The following is a 19371-nucleotide window of genomic DNA, read 5'->3' on the forward strand; positions in this document are numbered from 1 at the left end:
ATCCTACCTAATCCATTTGAAACTCTAAAGTTGGAAAGGGAGAATCGAGCGGCAAAGGAAAATCATATTTCTATTTAAGGAATCATAAGGTCACGAAGCAAGGAGGACAAGGTGGTCGAGCATAAAAGCATGAAGTGCTGAAGAAGGTGCTAAGGAGAAGAAAGCACAGAAACTCTATTTGGATAGACGACCACAAAGATGATTACATTGGTATGACGAGTGAGAAGACTCAAAGAGACGAAGCTTGAGATGACAAGCTGTAAGAATTGAAGTGATTAAAAGCCAAGCAAAAGGACTGAACTAAAGAGTGATCCAAAATCTACAAAGTATGTTGTAAGTTGTATCAGATCAACAATCCATTATTGTTACTCTCTAGCAATTGTAACAGATAGTTTAAATCCTATGGACTTAGGTTGGTTTGATAGCCATGTTGTAAATCCTTTAACAGGGTGACATTCCAAGTGAATGTTCTAAAGTCCTTTGATCAGGCCCATTCCTAATAGTTTGGTGAAATCCTCTAACAAGGTCACATTTAACAGTGTGTTGTAAGCCTTTAACAGGACAGGCTCTTAACAGGGCATTACTTTAGAAGAGTGAAAATCAAGTAGCATGTTACTGGTGGTTTTTCCCAAATTGGGTTTCCACGTAAATCATTGTGTCATGTGTTAATCTTGCATGTTTTATTATTGCATGTTGATTTGCTGTAACTTGCTAAGATGGTTGATTTAAGTTTGGATGGATAAAAAGTGTATGGATTCATTATAAGTTGTGAAAAAGTATTATTAGGGCATTTGGACCTTGAATAACTGATTCACCGCCCCCGCCCCCCGCCCCCTCTCAATTATTCTAAAGAATTCTAACAATTGGTATCAGAGCCAAAGTGTTGATTCAGTTTAAAGGGACTATAAGTAGGAAAGATCAAAATGCCTAAGAGAGAAGTCCCCAAGCTCAACAAAGACAACTTTGTTGCATGGAAAAGTTTGATGAAGCTACATCTTGGATCCATAGGAGATTATGCCCACAATTCAATTGTTACTAAACATGTTGATCCATTTGGTACTCTTACTGCAGAAGATATGAAAAACAAACAGGAACACAATCAGACAATGCTGGAGATTGCTTCTGCACTCAACTATGCTGAATTTGATGATATGAAAGGATGTGACACTGCATTCAAAATGTGGAAAGCCCTATCAGACATCTATGGAGGAGATCAGAATGTCCAAAGAGAAAAAAGAGAGAGCCTCATAGGATAGTTTGATGATATGAAAATGGAGAAAAATGAGAATGTTGCTCAATATGGCGCAAGAATAAAGGAAGTGGTAAGTGCAATAAGATGTTTGAGTGGTCAATTGGATGAAGATGCTGTTAATAGTAAGTTCTTAAGAACCTTGCTCCCTATCTATGCTATTAGAGTATCTGCAATACAAGAACTAAGATGTGTACCAGGAAACAATCTAAGTTTTGAAGGTATAGTGGGTAGACTCACTAAATTTGAGTTATCTAACTTTGACAACTACAGACCTGAGAATGTTGAATCTGCTTTCAAGGCCAAGCTATCATTGAAAGATGTTGAATAGGTAAAATCAAAAAAGAGAAGAAAGATGAAATATGTATCCAGTGACAGTAGCATTGATGAGGAAGATGTGGAACAATTGGAAGCTTTGCTAGCTAGAAGATTTCACAGAGGCAAAGGAAAATTCAAAGGCAAGATGCCTATCATTTGTTTCAATTGTAATGAAGTAGGACATATTGTTGCAAGGTGTACACAGAAAAAGGATTACAAGGATGGCAACAAATACAAATATGGAAGAGAAGATAATAAGAGAGATTACAAAGACAAAGGCAAGAAGTGTTATATTGTTGAAGAAAATTCTGATGATAATGATGATGAAGTTGTTTATGTAGCCATGAAAGACCAATCTAATGAAGAAGAGCCTACAACACTGGTAACATGTATGAACAAAAATGACAAATGGATCATAGACAGTGGATGCTCACATCACATGACAGGAGACAAAAGTAAGTTTGTTAACTTTACTCAGTATGATGGAAATAGTGTTAGATTTGGTAATGATGCTCCATGTCAAATAAAAGGAAAAGGTTCCATTAAGCTTACAAAACAAATTTCATGTGATAATACATACTATGTTAAAGGATTAAACTACAATTTGCTAAGTGTCTCACAATTAGGCAATATAGGATGCAAAGTAAAATTTGGAAACAAAACTGCAAAAATCTATGATACTGATGATAAATTGATAGGAAAAGGCGATCAAACAAGGAGTAATCTGTTTTACCTTGATATGGATGATGTCTCTTGTTTCGTTGCAAAATTTGATGATAAATGGTTTTGGCACAAAAAGCTATATCATGTCAACTTTGACAATCTGGTCAATATTAGTAAAATGAAGAAAGTCAAAGGTTTACCAAAATTGAAGAAGTCGGATAATACCATGTGCAAACAATGTCAGCTAGGAAAGATGACAAAGTCAAGTTTCAAAAGCAAAAACTATACATCTAAAGAAGTACTTGAGTTAGTTCATACTGACTTATGTGGTCCAATGGAAGTACAAAGCTATAGAGGAGATAAGTATATAATGTTGTTTGTTGATGACTATTCTAGGATGATGACTGTTATGTTCTTAAGACAAAAATATGATGCCTTTCAAATGTTTAAGTGGTATGTGGCTAGAGTTGAAAAGGAAACAGGAAAGAGCTTGAAATGCCTGAGATCAGACAGAGGTGGTGAATTCACATCAAAAGAATTCAAGATATTTTGTAATGACAAAGGAATCAAAAGACAAGCGTCAGCTCCCAGAACTCCCCCACAGAATGGAATTGCTAAAAGAAGAAATAGATCTGTGATTGATTGTGCTAGAACATTAATGATGGAAAAGACTGTTGCTCTAAAATACTGGAGAGAAGTTGTAAGTGTAGTTGTTCATACACTAAATCGAGTACAAGTCAAGAAAGGTACAAATACAACACCTTTTGAATTATCGTATGGTCACTCACCCAATGTAAAACATTTCAAAGTGTTTGGTTGCAAGTGCTTTATCCTTAAATATGCTAGAAATGAAAATTTTGATGCAAAAAGTGATGAAGGCATATTCCTTGGTTACTCCACTAGAAGTAAAGCATATAAGTGTTTGAATACTAACACTAACAAAATTGTGGAAAGTGCAAATGTAAACTTTGATGAGCATACAGAAGTCCAAGCTGAAGAACCAAAGAGAATGAATGAATACATAACCTTTTTGTATTCTCATGAAGGAATGACTATTGACGAGGATGTTGTCAATCAAATTGAAACTCAACAACAAATTTCAGTTTCAGCCGAGTCACAACCAGTGAATGCCGAGTTGCAGAATGAAGAAAATGCACAATCTGATTCTGAAGTCAGTACACATGAAATAGATGAAGAACAACTTGACAACTCAGTACATAGTGACCCTAAATTAGAAAGATCAAACATGGAAACAAGGATAGAACCAAGATTATCCAAATATGTAAAAAGACATCACCCTGCTGAATAGATAATTAGTGACAAAGATGCAAGACCAATGACAAGGAACAGACTGAGACATGAATCATGTCTGATTAGCAAATATGAACCTAAAATAGTATATGGTGCATTACAAGATGATGACTGGTATAAAGCTATGGAAAAAGAGATTGATCAAATAAAGAAGAACAAAACTTGGAGTTTAGTTCCCAGACCAATTGACAAAAATGTGATTGGCACCAAGTGGGTATTCAGGAACAAGCTAGATGAGAATGGTGAGATTACTAGAAATAAAGCTAGACTAATATGCAAGGGTTATGCTCAAGAAGAAGGACTAGACTATGGGGCAACATTCGCCCATGTTGCTAGAATGGAAGGAGTAAGAACTTTACTTGCATAAGCTGCATATAAAGATTTCAAAGTTTATCAGATGGATGTAAATTCTGCTTTTGTAAATGGTATACTAGAAGAAGAAGTCTACATTGAACAACTAGAGGGATTTGTTGATGAGAACAACAGGGATATGGTTTGTAAATTACATAAAGCACTCTATGGTCTGAAACAAGCACCCAGTACATGGTATGAGAGACTTCACAAGTATCTAGTGCAAATAGGATTTGAAAGAACAGATGATAACAGCAACATGTACATCAAAGAAGAAGAAAGTAAGGATATTATTGTATCTGAAATCTTTGTGGATGACATAGTGTTTGGAGGAAAGGAAGTGCTTTGCAAAGGCTTTGCTGACAAAATGAAACATGAGTTTGAAATGTCTATGTTTGGAGAGATCAAATTTTTTGTTAGATTGTAAGTACATCAACTAAAACATGGTATATTTGTGACACAATCAAAGTATATCAAAGAAATACTCAAAACGTTTGGATTGGAGGAGTCCAAACCAGTCAGCACACAATGGCCACAGGAAATAAGCTATCCAAAAATGATGAATCAGTTGAAGTCAATCAAACAATGTACAGATCCATGATTGGAAAACTACAATATGTTGTACATAGCAGACCAGACATAGCATTAACAATTGGAATAGTGGCCAGATTCTCTGCTAATCCCAAAGAAAATCATCTCATAGCAGTAAAAAGAATAATGAGATATCTTAAAGGAACTGATAACTTTGGTCTATACTACAAAAAGAATGGAAAGTTTGAACGCAATGCATATACAGATGCAGATTGGGGAGGCAACATTGATGACAAAAAAAGCACAAGTGGAGGTGCATTATTTTTAGGTAAAAGGCTAGTTACTTGGACTAGCAAGAAACAAACATGCACATCCCAGTCCACTGCAGAATCAGAGTATGTGGCAGCAGCAGTCAATTGTACAAACATTGTGTGGCTCACACATCTATTGAGAGGAATGAAAGAAGAGGTAACAAAACCTGTGATATTGTATTTTGATAATACAAGTGCTATAAACATATCCAAAAATCTAGTAATGCATGCAAAAACCAAGCACATTGCAATCAAGTATCACTATGTCAAAGAATTGGTAGAAAACAAGTGAAGTTGGAATACATTCACAAAAAGGAACAAACTGCAGATATCTTCACTAAACCATTGCCCAAGGATACTTATGAATATCTTAGAGGCAAGTTGGGGGTAATACCCTTAACTCAAGTAGTTTAAAGCAACAAGGATGCTACCCTGCATCAACAGGAACAAATCATTGAATTATCAAAAGAATGATGCAGAGGATGACAGTAGGAGCAGAAATTTCAAATCAGTCACAAGCATGGTGACAGAGGGAGAAGACATCAAGAAGCCAAAGCTTATATTTTGCATGATAAAGATGCTACATCTTTGGCATTTATGTCAAAGAGGGAGAAATATGCATAAACCTAATCAATACAAAGCAAGAGGGAGATATATATAAAAGAGGGAGATATATGAGATCAGTAGTAAAGATGCAGCAGCCAAGAAAAGCAGCAGACAACATATACAATCTTCATGGTAACTAAGTTGATCAATTGATCAGTTTGGTTTTGCCATCAATGCCAAAGAGGGAGATTGTTGGAAATGATTGAAAAGATCATGAGGAAAATTGTTGGAATGATCATATGGAATTGGTAAAGAATGTTCTCAATCATTGTTTTGTCATTGATGTCAAACTTGCTACTTGCAGGAATGACAATTGCTTTAGTGATCCAAATACTATCAAGTGGTTGATTGACAAGGAGGAGGCAATCAATAAGATGTAACTAGAACACCTAGAGAAAGGTTGAAGTTATGATGCTGGAATGAAGTAGAAGGATCGGCTAAGCCATTGATGAAAAAGTGTACTGATGACATACTCTAAAACATAGAGAATGGGCACATTGAAACATATCAAAGATGTAAGGTTTTAGCTAAGACATCTGTAAAGCCTAACTAAAGTTCATTAGAGAGAGGGAGCCAAGCAAGCTAGTAGGTGCCGAACAAATTCCTAGTTGAAGCCGAGCAAGTTCAACTTCAGATGCCGAGTGAACTTCAGATGCCAAGTAAAATCAAGTGCCGAGCAGATACAAGTGCCGAGCAAAAACAGATGTCGAGCATCAATAAATCAATAATGTCGAGTTGTTGCATTATTTTGAAAATTGAAGATTCGCCAGATCTAAGCTGACAAGGTTGTTATCTAGAAATCTGTGAATTAAATGGAAAATAAGAATGATGAGCTAGTGGCACAGAACACCATGTAGAACATTTTTGGAGATTACAACTAGAGTCTAGAAGAAGTTTCTAGATAAGAGCAAGATATAGGGTAGATACATTATATCCTACCTAATCCATTTGAAACCCTAAAGTTGGAAAGGGAGAATCGAGCGGCAAAGGAAAATCAGATTTCTATTTAAGGAATCATAATGTCACGAAGCAAGGAGGACAAGGTGGTTGAGCATAAAAGCATGAAGTGCTGAAGAAGGTGCTAAGGAGAAGAAAGCACAGAAACTTTGTTTGGATAGACGACCACAAGGATGATTGCATTGGTATGATGAGTAAGAAGAATTAAGGAGACGAAGCTTGAGATGACAAGCTATAAGAACTGAAGTGATTAAAAGCCAAGCAAAAGGACTGAACTGAAGAGTGATCTGAAATCTGCAAAGTATGTTGTAAGTTGTATCATATCAACAATCCATTATCGTTACTCTCTAGCAATTGTAATAGATAGTTTAAATCATATGGACTTAGGTTGGTTTAATAGTCATGTTGTAAATCCTTTAACAGGGTGACATTCCAAGTGAATGTTCTAAAGTCCTTTGATCAGGCCCATTCCTAACAGTTTGGTGAAATCCTCTAACAAGGTCACATTTAACAGTGTGTTGTAAGCCTTTAACAGGGCAGGCTCTTAACAGGGCATCACTTTAGAAGAGTGAAAATCAAGTAGCATGTTACTGGTGGTTTTTCCCAAATTAGGTTTCCACGTAAATCATTGTGTCATGTGTTAATCTTGCATGTTTTATTGTTGCATGTTGATTTGTTGTAACTTGCTAAGATGGTTGATTTAAGTTTGGATGGATGAAAAGTGTATGGATTCATTATAAGTTGTGAAAAAGTATTATTAGGGCATTTGGACCTTGAATAACTGATTCACCCCCCCCCCCCCCCCCCCCCTCTCTCAGTTATTCTAAAGAATTCTAACAAGGGAGACAAGAAGAGTTTGTCTTAGAGGCATCCTCCAATGTTACAATGAAGGAGAGTGGACTTGATGCTCCTTATAAATTTGAGAAGCAAGATAGTGCATGGTGTTTTTCCCTGGAATTTTCACCAATCGAGTAGGTTGAGATACCTTTCCTTTTCTTGTTTCTTGAGTTATTGGGTCCATCTGGCATGACAAGAATTTGTGGCAGAGTAACCTATCTATTGGGCAACTCTTTTTTTCATCGCATGACTACAAGAGCCAAGAGGGCTCTGTGATTGAGGCAAATGATGTGCACAGTAGGAATTACCTGTATAATCTATTCAATTTTACACAATTGGGCATATAGGTAGTTAAGTTAAAACATGTACAAAATTGCCTATTAGCTTTTCCCTTGCACCTCCTATGGTGCAAGTGCTAGTAATATATAAATTGAAACTCCTCATTCACTACCATGAAGATTGAAACTATCTTATACGAGATATATAATCAAATAGAAATAGAGTAGAAACAATGGTAAAGGGAAAAAAAAAGGTGTTGAGATGTGAGGAGGAATACACTAGCCAAGGATAAGATTTGTGGCCATAACAACAAGAAAACTAATTCCTCCAAAGAATCAAAAAATTAGAAGGCCTATTAGAATATCCTTCTTTATAGCCGACTACGACATTAGATGACCAACAAAAGAAATAATTAATAATCTACCATATGAAAAGATAATGTTGAAAGGAGTGATGAGGAAAACATATTAGATAGCCTTAAGGACAAAAATAAATCAATATATTTACATGTTTCCTTCAATTCATAAGCATTTAGACTTATTTTGTTCTATAATAAAGGATTCATTGTGTATTTCTCACCAAATGTATAGAAGGCCCAAATCGATACTAGATTAAGAGGTTAAGAATTTCTTACCTTTTTTTCCTTCAACCTTCCTTATCAACCCTCATGTCGACCATCACTGGAGCACTCCTCCTTATCAAATACATGCTACACTGAATCGAGAAGGTGCAAATGTTGCCCCTTTCTCTATGACATTCATTCCCTTTAGAATGCATTTACAACAAATTTTATTTAGAACACTACCATGTACATTTGCCTATTCTTTCCTTCATGCGAGCATTACAAAGCCAAAAACTTCTCAATGTTTTTAATAGAATTAGTAACTGGTTGTTTTTGAATTCCCACTTGCTAAAAAAATTGTAATTGTCTTTGAATATCAAATTGTAATTTATTCAGAAAATGAAGGAATGTTTTCAATTTAAAAATATGAAATTTCCACACAACAAAAATATCATCATTTAATTTGGTATTGAAAATAGGTTGTGACACAAGCTTCTTTCTATTTTACACTAGACCGCAAGAAGTTTATAATTAGATTTATGGTTTTTTTTGGGTCTTTCATAATACCTATATTTTCATCAAATGAGATTTTTTGAGGGGGGTATTGTTTATCTTCTCTTAAAGTACACTCAAATTTGGCTTGATTTAAAGGTCGAGATTCTCTCAATTATCTTGAAAGATAGTAATGTTATATATTTTTAAGGATGTTATGTTGATGATTATTTTCTTGCTCTAATTTGTTAATGCAAATTGAAGTACAAGCTACTACAGATACACTTGATGCAGTCAATCGCTAGGAGCTTTTGCATTAGTAGGGTGATTTTCTTTAGACTGATGTCATTGTCTCGCCTCCCCGCATTTTTCCTCCTCAAGGATGTCAACAAAATCATATCATGTTTCCCGAAAAGATCATGGTTCCTAGTCCTATTACTTCCAGCCATTGGGAAATTGATATAATGTTGCCCCCAATTGGGCACAACCCTACTGACCTTTTGCCTCTTCTCATAGGCACAATCCTTCCAACTAGAGCTAACTCCAGTAAGATTCCTTGGTTGGAGCTAGCCAATTTTTCAAGTTTGAGTTCATTAGGCAAAAGTGAAAGTTATTTATTTAATTTACCTTATCACAGAGGAAGCTTTTTACCATGCATGCTCAACAACCTTTTGATAATACTCCACAGAAAGAAAGTGCACTAAGTAGCAGTCTCAACACAATTGATGATAATCATACCCACAATGATATTGGGGGAAATTAATGGCCTAGACTCCCTCCCTAAATTGCGTTAATTGCTTAGTTAATTATGTTATATTTGAACTTGGCCTTTTGAATTGTTATCTTTTTATGTAACTTGTTCTCATTTAAAATTTTTGTTTACAAATATTATACTATTATTTTATTACTTCAACTCTGGTCTTAAATATTTATAGTTATAATGACATACCATTTAAGTTAGAATTCGAAAAACGCATACTATTGTAGCCATAATAGACACTCTTCTCCAATCTCGACTCCCCCTTGTACAATTCAAAATTAACCCACATCTCAGAACTACAAAGAACAACAAAAGAATCAAATAAGACCGCCCCAACACACAAAAGCTCGTATATAACCCAAATCTCATTAACATAAACTTTGCAACTGATCCGTTTGATGATGCACTACTGAAGGAATGAAACCTGAAATGCAATTGAGATGAACAAATGAAGCAAGATGTGCATCACTCTGTAACAAACATAAAAGTATGGATATTTCTCCTGTAAATTCAAAAGTCTCTCAGACAAATTCCTGTGTTTAAGATTAATGGATGTAAACTCATGCCGTTGCTTAATTCAAAAAGAAACCCAATTAACAAGTCTAAACTGTGCCTACTGAGAAAATGCAATACAGAATTCATATTTGAACAGAAAATTGTAACGAAAACCAGCGCCCTTTCGAGTCCATACAACGTCATTTATTAGAGCCAACTTTGATAAAAATCAGACAATTTGAAAGTACAATTGTCCGCCGAAGCTAAATCCGATCAACCATAAGAACAGATTCAGAATACGCGATATGTATTTCATAGATAGTATTACAATCAATCGAAATCACTGGCAATGTCAAGGAAAAACCGGTTAACCATGTCGATGTAGAAGGGGCAAGTGAGTCTGGAATAACAATGCAGGAATTCCTCAACATCCAACACATCTTCCTCCACATTGTTCTTATCCAACACCACAATTTCTTTGAGCTTCTTCTCCATTTTCTTGTACGCCTCTTCCCTCAATCTAGCTGAATACTTTTCTTTTTCTTCCGCAACCTCTTTCAACTTGTTCCTTCTCTTCTCATAATCAGATCTCACTTTGTAAAAATTTGCATTGCCTGACATTGCAAAACTCTGGGCATCCTTTTTGGGCGTACAATTTGCGGACATTTTAATGTCTTCTTCCTGATCTGTGCTCCACGCATAATACCCATCACTGAAATTAGGGTCACAATGTCTGAAACCCTTCTTAGGGTTCTCCATGCAAGGGAAAAAATGGAAGGAAGAGGGCTTAGAAAGCCTTTGGTAGCCCCCCAAGAGAAAATCCTTAATGCTTTCCACTCCCCTGCTGTTTTCCACACGCTTCACAAGCCCTTTCACAGCAGAAACAATGCGCCGCCCTGCCTTTGAAATCAGCATTTCAATCTGAGCTTTTGATTTTTCTTTCTCCGTGCTTGAATTCGCATTATTCTGATGGGTTTTTGCCGCTTCATCTCCTCCTACACTGATCTGCCTGGATTGAATGTAACTGGATCTTTTAGACGGCCTCAGAAAAGCTCCCCATTGAGAAAACCCACTAGTCTTTTCCTCCATATTCCTCCAAAATTATAACCCTGCCATTACAGATACTTGTCTCTCATTCAGAACAAACAAAACCCACATGATTTTTCCTCCATATTCCCCTCAATTATCTTCCTATCATTACAAGAAACTTGTCTTTCATTCAGAAGAAACAAATCCCCTGTTTCTTCCGATGTCTCTTCTTCTCTCTGACGGATAATGAATTTGAGGATGCATTTTTTTCTCAGACAATAAATTTCTCCCAGTTCTGATCACATACCAGGGATTTTAAATGTTGATCCTCTTGTGGGTCCTGCTCAAATAGACCAGTCATTGCATTTCCTCCTCCACTAACTAAGTAGAGATAACAATTATGCCAACAATTATGGGGTTTGCTGAATTGAAAACTGAGGATTCGGGGGACAATCACAGTCTGGAAATACAAGTTTATTAGTTCAGCAAAGTACGAACTCAATGACAAACAAAAGACAAAGCGAGGGAGAGAGTTTAAAAAGAGTACAAAACAGTATTGGCAGAAGAAATGAAGAGATGTACGTAGAGAATTTATTATTGGTGAGAGTGTATAAGTAGGTGAGTAAAGTGGGTAAATGTGATTGTGGTGTTAGTTGCAGTTGGTGTAAGTTGTAAGCCATGTCTATTCCTTCGTTTACAAGACAAGCATTCTTGTTGTGATCAAACTCCAGAAACAACAATGGCGGTAAACATCTGACACGGATCATAACAAATACTAGTAAATTAATGACTCTGTATTTGCCACAGTGGTCTGAAATCATTATGTACAGTCTTCGAAGGGAGATGGGCACTTAATCAGGGTTTCTTTTATATGCTACTTATTGTGTGCACGTTAAGTTGCTCTCATGGAGAGTGCATTATGATTCTCAATCAAAGATTACATATTGGGATGGGGAAGGGTGTGTTTGCACGTTTGAAACAATTTTATTGTGGAATGTTCGCTTTGTTTCAAATTTGGTATTTTAAATTTATATCAAATATAAGAGTAGAAATGGTATTTGACTGTAAACATGTTTCAGGATTCATTAAGATATGAAATAGTAATCTGGCATATGAAAAGGGCAGGCTAAGCTCCCTACATAAATGTATAAAAGATAAAAGGAAAATTATGGAAAAAAAAATTCAGATTTGTAAAATATAGTGTTGTGTTGCCAAAAAAAAAAAATTGTGATATTTCATTACAAAATGTATAGGATCATAAAGAAAGATACTGAAAATTTGACGAAAATCTGTTTGTTTTTCAATTTTTGAAATTTGGTAAATGCTGCATTTTGAAGGGAGCTTAGTCACCTCCATATAAAACAAAAGAGTAGGTAGAATATCTTAAAGATGAAGATTCATTATTAAAATTCTTGTGGGATAGAATTATGTGTTATTTATTTATCTATGTACAAGTTAAAACATAAGCATTATTGTTTGAGTGGTAAAAGTACAATAGTTTTCAATATATACTATTGTGAATAGAGACAATACCCACCTTAAGGAATTAGGTTTGTTGGTTGTGTTGGTTGTCCTTTATTGTGTGAATCTTGGAGGAGCAGCATATCAAACTACAAGTAGAGGTGATTAGAAAGAACTCAAAAACACTAAATTAACAACAATTTCAATGTTAAGTTACCAGTGCCATATAATATCCTTTTAGCTATAGTTGATTATATGTTTTTTATGGAAGCGCCAATGATAATTCATTTGCTCAATCAATTAAAAAATTTGAAAGCATGGATATGCATCGCTGGCCCAAAATGATTGTCAACGAGAAGCTAACCCATTGGAAGTAGAGTTGGAGGAAACAAAACAACAAGTAGATGAAGTGGGACATTAGTTAGCATGAGCGTTCCAACAGTAACATTGAAATAAAAATGGTGTTAGAAAAGTACAGAATTATCATGTGGAGAACATAATGATAGAAAAAATCAAATTATGCCAAAGAATCAACCTCATCTGGAAGCATGATGAAAAAGCCTATTTGAGGCTTGCAATAAAGAGGAAGGCTAAAAATTAAGACCACAACTAAGGATCGACTATTATCACCTTAAATGTGATGTCGCTCATAGATCACATGCAACTCCACTTGCTAGATTATCAAAAAGCAAAATAGTAAAATACAAAGAAATCTAAAATAAGTGAAAAAGAAAGAAAAAGAAAAAGAATCTTGAGAAGAGTCCCAATTCTCTCACCAAACTATCACTTACCTAGTGAAGGTGGAAGTAGAGTGTTGATTATATAGAAAAAAATAAAAGCATGTACTTCCAAGAGGTGCATTAACTCACATTCCCCATAAAAGAAGGGGGGTTTTACCTGCTTGGTAAATGCCAAAATAAGTGGTGTAACCTCCTTCCATGAAAAGGGAAAAGGAGTTACGAAAGGTGGCAAATAAAGCCAAGAGAGGGTGAGGAAATGACAAAATAGTGGTTGTGAGAGGTGGCAAAACAAGCCAAAAGAGGGTGCATAACTCAACTACCCACATATGGGAGTGAGTGATGTGTGTAGCTTAAGCATTTTATTGCATATCCTCATATTAACCAATCTTGATAACATAAGAAAACTTAAACGAAATATGTGTAGGAAAAAATGAAAATTAAATAAATATATAGAAAAAATAATTACCCCCTAATATAAGGAAAATAAAAAGCCTACACTAGCACACCCCCCTAAGTGTGGTTGAGGAAAATACTTACCGCTTCTTTCTCAATCAATAAATTGGGATAGAATTGTTAGACAATTGAGAGGTGGGTGAATCAGTTATGACTAGTTACCCTACAGGCCTTTCAAACACTTTAGTACCAATTCAATATCATAAACATCAATAGCAATAACTCAGTGATCTCATCCAACTTCACAATTCAATCTTGTAATCAATTTACTTCAACCTATTATCTCATTGTTCTTGTTATTACCGAGCATCAAAAATATAACTTGGCTTTTATCTTACTATTATCTAGTGTTTATCGAGTTGCAATATTAATTTAATAACATGATAGACAACTTGCAACATTAAACATTCACACAATTGACACCATGATTTAACGTGGAAACCTTATAAATGGAAAAACCACCTAGGACCAGCAACCCAAATATTTTTTTCTCTTTTGAAGTGAGTTGTACTAGGAGCAAACCTTATTATTGGTTACATGCATTAAGGTCATCTAGACCTTATCATTCCTTGATCTTCTTTAAAGAGTGGTCTACTCTAAAGGACTTAAAAACAACACTAATCGATGTTACCATATAGGATTTCACAGACTTGCTAGCTCCATTAGGTTAAGATAATTTTCTAATACAATAATAAGAAAGTAACAATTAAATAATATGTAAGACTTGGCACTACCTTGCTTGTTCAGATCTATGTTCTTCTTTGATCTTTGTTCGGCTTATTCACTTCTTCACACTTTTATTTTTCTCTAACTCTTCCTGATCTTCCTTCTGCCTGCTCGGTTCACCTTGCTCCTTTCCTTCTCTTTACTTCGCACAAATCTCTAACTTAATAATAATGATCAGTAAAAATCAGTAACCAAAACCTTGTTCCAATTTCTCCTTAAGCAGTGAACTCTCAGCTTCCAGAATCTTCTAGGTTTTATCACTTAACCACATCTGTAGATCTCAAATACAATGTACTTAGTCACTAAGAAAATAGAAATTTCATTGAACTTTGTGCTCATCTTTATCTTGTCTCAATCTCAATCACCAGATCTTCATTATATTTTTCCAGTCATAGATCTTGTAACAAACTTTGACTTCTCCTTTGAACTTCTTGAACATTCTTTATTTTAGCCATAAGTGAACCTCAAATTCTATCTTCCTTAACTCGTTCTTTCAGATCGTACTCAATGAACATTACATTTCACTCAAGCAATACAACACTCTGTTAACATATGAATTACTTAGTTAATATTGTAGTACCTCAAGCAATATTTTACTCCTTTCACCTTGTTACTCGGTGCAACTTGTATAGCTCAGTGAACACATACACTTCATCATTACATAACAAAATTACATGATTGTAAAATAATCAACCCATCATTACATTATCAATGTCCAACTCATTCAAGTTCCCATTGAATACCATACTCATCAACTTTGACATCAACACACTTTCTTCAAATTCTCTTCATCAATCAAATGATATGGCACACTATTGAATTAGCATAATGTCTAGCCAACTAAGACTTTGACATCAATTACAATATAATAACTGATATTGATGAAGGTACGCTCTAATACCACTGACGAAGTACGGCTCTGATATCACTGACGAAGGGCCACACCACCCTTACCAACTCACAACCAAGAATGCAACAATATGAAGACAATTTTATTATACTTGAAAATCCAATAGTAATTACAATAACATTTCTCCAAGATCTCTCAAGATCCAATCCAAGCCTAAACTAGTCCAGATCCACACTCTGCTAGAAACCTCTGAGATCTCAACTTTGTGCTCGCAAGCCACCAAACAACCTCCTTGTTTCTAAACCGCAGCCACTAGCTCTTCTCCAACCTTATGCAAGATCCAAGTGTAAACTGCCTCACGTTCGGCGCTCTGTCTACACACTCACAACTCTATCACAATCCTGTTGTAAACTGCCTCACATTCGGCGCTCTGTCCACAGACTCAAGAAAACTCACTCTTCACTTCCTCCTCTTTCACACCTTGAAGCCTTCCAATCTTTCCAAGCTGCTCCTTCTCAAGCTTCTCCTTGAGCTTCTATTCCTCGAGCTTCCACTTCTCAAGCTTCTCCTTGAGCTTCCCCTTGAGCTTTTACCTTATTCTCAAGCTTCTCCTTGAGCTTGATTTAGAAATGCTCATATGCCTTGCTTAAATAGGCACTTACCACCTCATGCATGACTTATCCACAACCTTCTAGAATTCCTCCACAACCTTCTACATCTTCCACAACTTTCTACAACTTCCAAAACTTTCTACAATATTCATAACTTTCTAGAATTCTTCCCACACACCTTGATAAATGGAATGACAACCATTTTTTATTTTTATTTTCTATTATGCCACCTATGCACCTCGAAAATAGAAATCCTCTTTTCCTTTCTTTTCTCCTTTTTCCCTTTTTTTATTTTTTTATTATTTCTCCTTTAATTTTCGTCACTTTCTCTCTCCTCCACAAATTTTTTTTTTTTCAAATTTTTTTTTTCAACTTTTTTTTTTTCCCAATAATTTTCCCATGCAAGATGCTCCTGCATCAGATATGACTCTTTCACATACATTCATAGGATTCTCAATCATATCATTGGTTGGAACTAACAATCTCCCCCTTTAGCATTGATCGCAACACATAAACAAATGATTTTACATTACAAAAACATTACATAAGATAATCAAGTGTATGCAAATTGACAATCAATATAACTTTGTAGTTTTGGGACTTCATTCAGATTCCATGCGGTAAATTTCATCATCAAGTATACTGGGTAAGTATCTTTAGTATCAACAATCTTCAACATTTCTCTCCCTTAGGATATGATCTCTTTCTATTCAGTAGTAACTTCATTCCTCGATTTTGATTCTCTCCACCTTTGTTTATTCTTCATTTCCTATTCTTATTCTTCATTTTCCCCTTTGCTAACTATTCTTCATCTTCCCCTTTGAGGGAAATGCCAAAGGTAACAATAAAGTCCAATGTGAAACTTATAAAACCTTGTAGTTATACCTTTACCTTGCATGTAGTTATACCTTGTACATATGTTTCATTACAATCATTTTCACAACTTCATAACTACTCCTAAAGTGTGAAATCTTGCATCAACTCCACAAAGATATTTCTATCCATCCATGAATTGAAGCAACATGCATCTTCACTTAGTGAATTTTTGATAGGGGAAGGACCCCTAGTTTACCTCTTGGATACTCAAAGGCATCTCTAGGTAATGGATTGGTAAATATGTCTGCAATTTTCTCCTTAGACTTCACGTATTCAAGCCTAACTTGGTTATCTTGTACTTGCTCCCTTAAGTAGCCATACTTGTTTGATATATGCTTTGTCTTTGCATGCATCACTAGATTCTTTGATATATTTATTGCACTAGTGTAATCATAATCAATAGTAATAGGATCAATTATATCTTCTTGCATTTCTTCCAACAATTGCTTAATCCAAACAATATTATAACAATTAATTGTTGCACCAACATATTCAGCTTCAGCAGTAGATTGTGAAATGTAGTTGTGTTTCTTGCTTAACCATGTTATCAATCTTTCTCCTTAAAATAAAGCTCCACCACTTATGATTTTTCTATCATCAACATTACCAACCCAATCAACATTGAAGTATAAACTTTAAGAGTAAATTCACCATCTTGTTAATACCATAATCCATAATCTTCAGTCTCTTTAAGATATCTGAATATCCTCTTGCAATTTCCATGTTTGGTACCTTAGGATTAGAGGAAAGTCTAGCAATAATTCCAATAACATGTGCAATATCCAGTCTACTATTCACAACATATTGAATTTTACCAATCATTAATCCATATTGAGTTTCATTTACATTAGCAGTAGTATCTTCTTTTGACAATTTCACTCTAGTCACCATAGGTGTACCAACTAGTCTTGACTCGTCCATTCCAAATGTTTTCAAGATTTCTTTTTCATACTTAGACTGAGTCACATACATGCCATCCTTTGTTTGATGAACTTGTAAGACAATGAAAATTTTGATCTCACCAAACATTGACATCTCAAACTCTTTACTTGTTTGATCAAAAAATGACATACATAGAAAATCATTTCCACTAAATATAATGTCATCCGTGCAAAAAAATTCAGCAATCAACACCATATCTTCATATTCATTCTTCAAATATAGACTTCTTCTCACTTGTTCAAGAAGATACAATTTTAATCAAATAAGAATATAGCCTTTCATATCATGCTCTCAATGCTTTCTTTAGCCCATATAGTGTCTTGTTCAACTTGCAAACTGATGTGGGAGCATCCTGGGGTAGTTGGCAATCTTGTATGTTGCAGTGATTTTAACTTTGGAGTTGGAGAAATTAGTCAAATGAGGCATGTTTCTTGGTCACTAAAGGAGCTCAGTGAAGCTTGTGAGACTCGGTCATTCTTGGGGTGTAGGGTTGACCGAGGAACTCAACAACTGAAGGAGCTTGACAATGCTTGTGTAATGTCCCGCTAGGGAACCCAAAAGAAAGTAACCTAATATATCACTAAGTTTGCCAAACATTTTTTTTTGAAATATTAAAACAACAAGAGATAACATAGCAGAAGCAATATCTCGCATACATACAAATAATTCATAAACAAATTACATCTCTTAAGGGTTCCATGACATTGAATCACATACATAAGTTTTATTATAACTAAATCTAATACATAAAAAAATCCACATCATAGAATAACCACAAGGATGAATCTAATGAAATAATAAACAATTACATAAGATGCCACATGGCATAACCAAAATGCATAATCACCCATTGTACAAGTCACAAGATATGAAAAGCTCAAAGAATATACATCATGAATAAATATAATATCTCATAAGATATTTGATAATCATAGTATTGTACAAAAAAATGTAACCATCAAGCATAAACACAATATCAAAAAGAAAGGAACAACTGCACAAGCACATCCAACAATGATATCTAGTTGTCAGATCTCAATGGTATAAGAAACACTACCACCCAACCTCGTGGAACCTAAATTGCCCACTCCCACCATGCTAAGGAGATAATCTCAAGTCCCATATGGATATCAATCCCAAAAGTCATAACCATCATCTAGGTCAAGGAAATCCTAATAGAAATCTATCTCAAGGGTACCAAGACACAAGTAACATCTAAACCTAGAGGCAATAAAGACACGTAGGAAATCTACTATGTAAGTGAGCAAGTGTCATCACATGAGTCAACTCTAAGGTTACCCTACCAGCCTCTCTAGACTCTACCCCCCTAGTGACTCTATGTGGCATTAGTATCCTTTCATATAGACAAGGCATACTAACAAGGCAAGGTCGCAACCAAGCATACTCTCTACTCCCATCCTAGTCTATACTAGCACTTGAGGCATGGACAAGGAAAAACATTTACTCTTATTAATTCATTTAAAATCCATTTAATGGAATGTTATCACTTATTAAAACAACTTACAATGGGTTACCTAGGCAGCCTCTTTAGGGCTCCGGCCTCCATTGCAATCCACTTCCTAATATACACATAGATTACCTACCCTAAGCTCGTAAAAAGTACAACTCATAAATCACAATTTTTACCTCAATCTTATGCAAGCAACTGGAAAGCACTTAAAAGTAAATCACAATATTCACCTCAGTCCTATACAAGCAACTGGAAAGCACCAAAAGATAATTGATCAAAACTCAAGGGTTACAAGAAGAAAGTCACAATAATCACCTCGGTTCTATACAAGCAACTGGAAAGCATCAAAAGATAAATGATCGAAACTCAAAGGCTACACTAGGAAAATCACACCATTCACGTCAATTCTATATAAGAAACTGGAAATCACTAACAAGCAATTGATCAAAACTCATCATAGAAATACGTGAATACATCACAGTGGTCAGGT

General features: G+C 35.2%; 1 protein-coding gene across 1 annotated transcript; it reads right to left on the reverse strand.

Annotated features, from left to right (window-relative positions):
- Nucleotides 1-9883: 9883 nt before the first annotated feature.
- Nucleotides 9884-11514, reverse strand: LOC149551101 (uncharacterized). The gene has a single exon (XM_089786673.1). The coding sequence runs from the start codon at nucleotides 10809-10811 to the stop codon at nucleotides 10053-10055; it is 759 nt and encodes a 252-aa protein (XP_089642799.1). The 5' UTR covers nucleotides 10812-11514; the 3' UTR covers nucleotides 9884-10052.
- Nucleotides 11515-19371: the final 7857 nt, after the last annotated feature.

The sequence above is a fragment of the Cupressus sempervirens genome, chromosome 6 (assembly GCF_028749045.1).
Source record: "Cupressus sempervirens isolate cs-2001-9-10 chromosome 6, ASM2874904v1, whole genome shotgun sequence".
Lineage (NCBI taxonomy): Eukaryota > Viridiplantae > Streptophyta > Pinopsida > Cupressales > Cupressaceae > Cupressus > Cupressus sempervirens.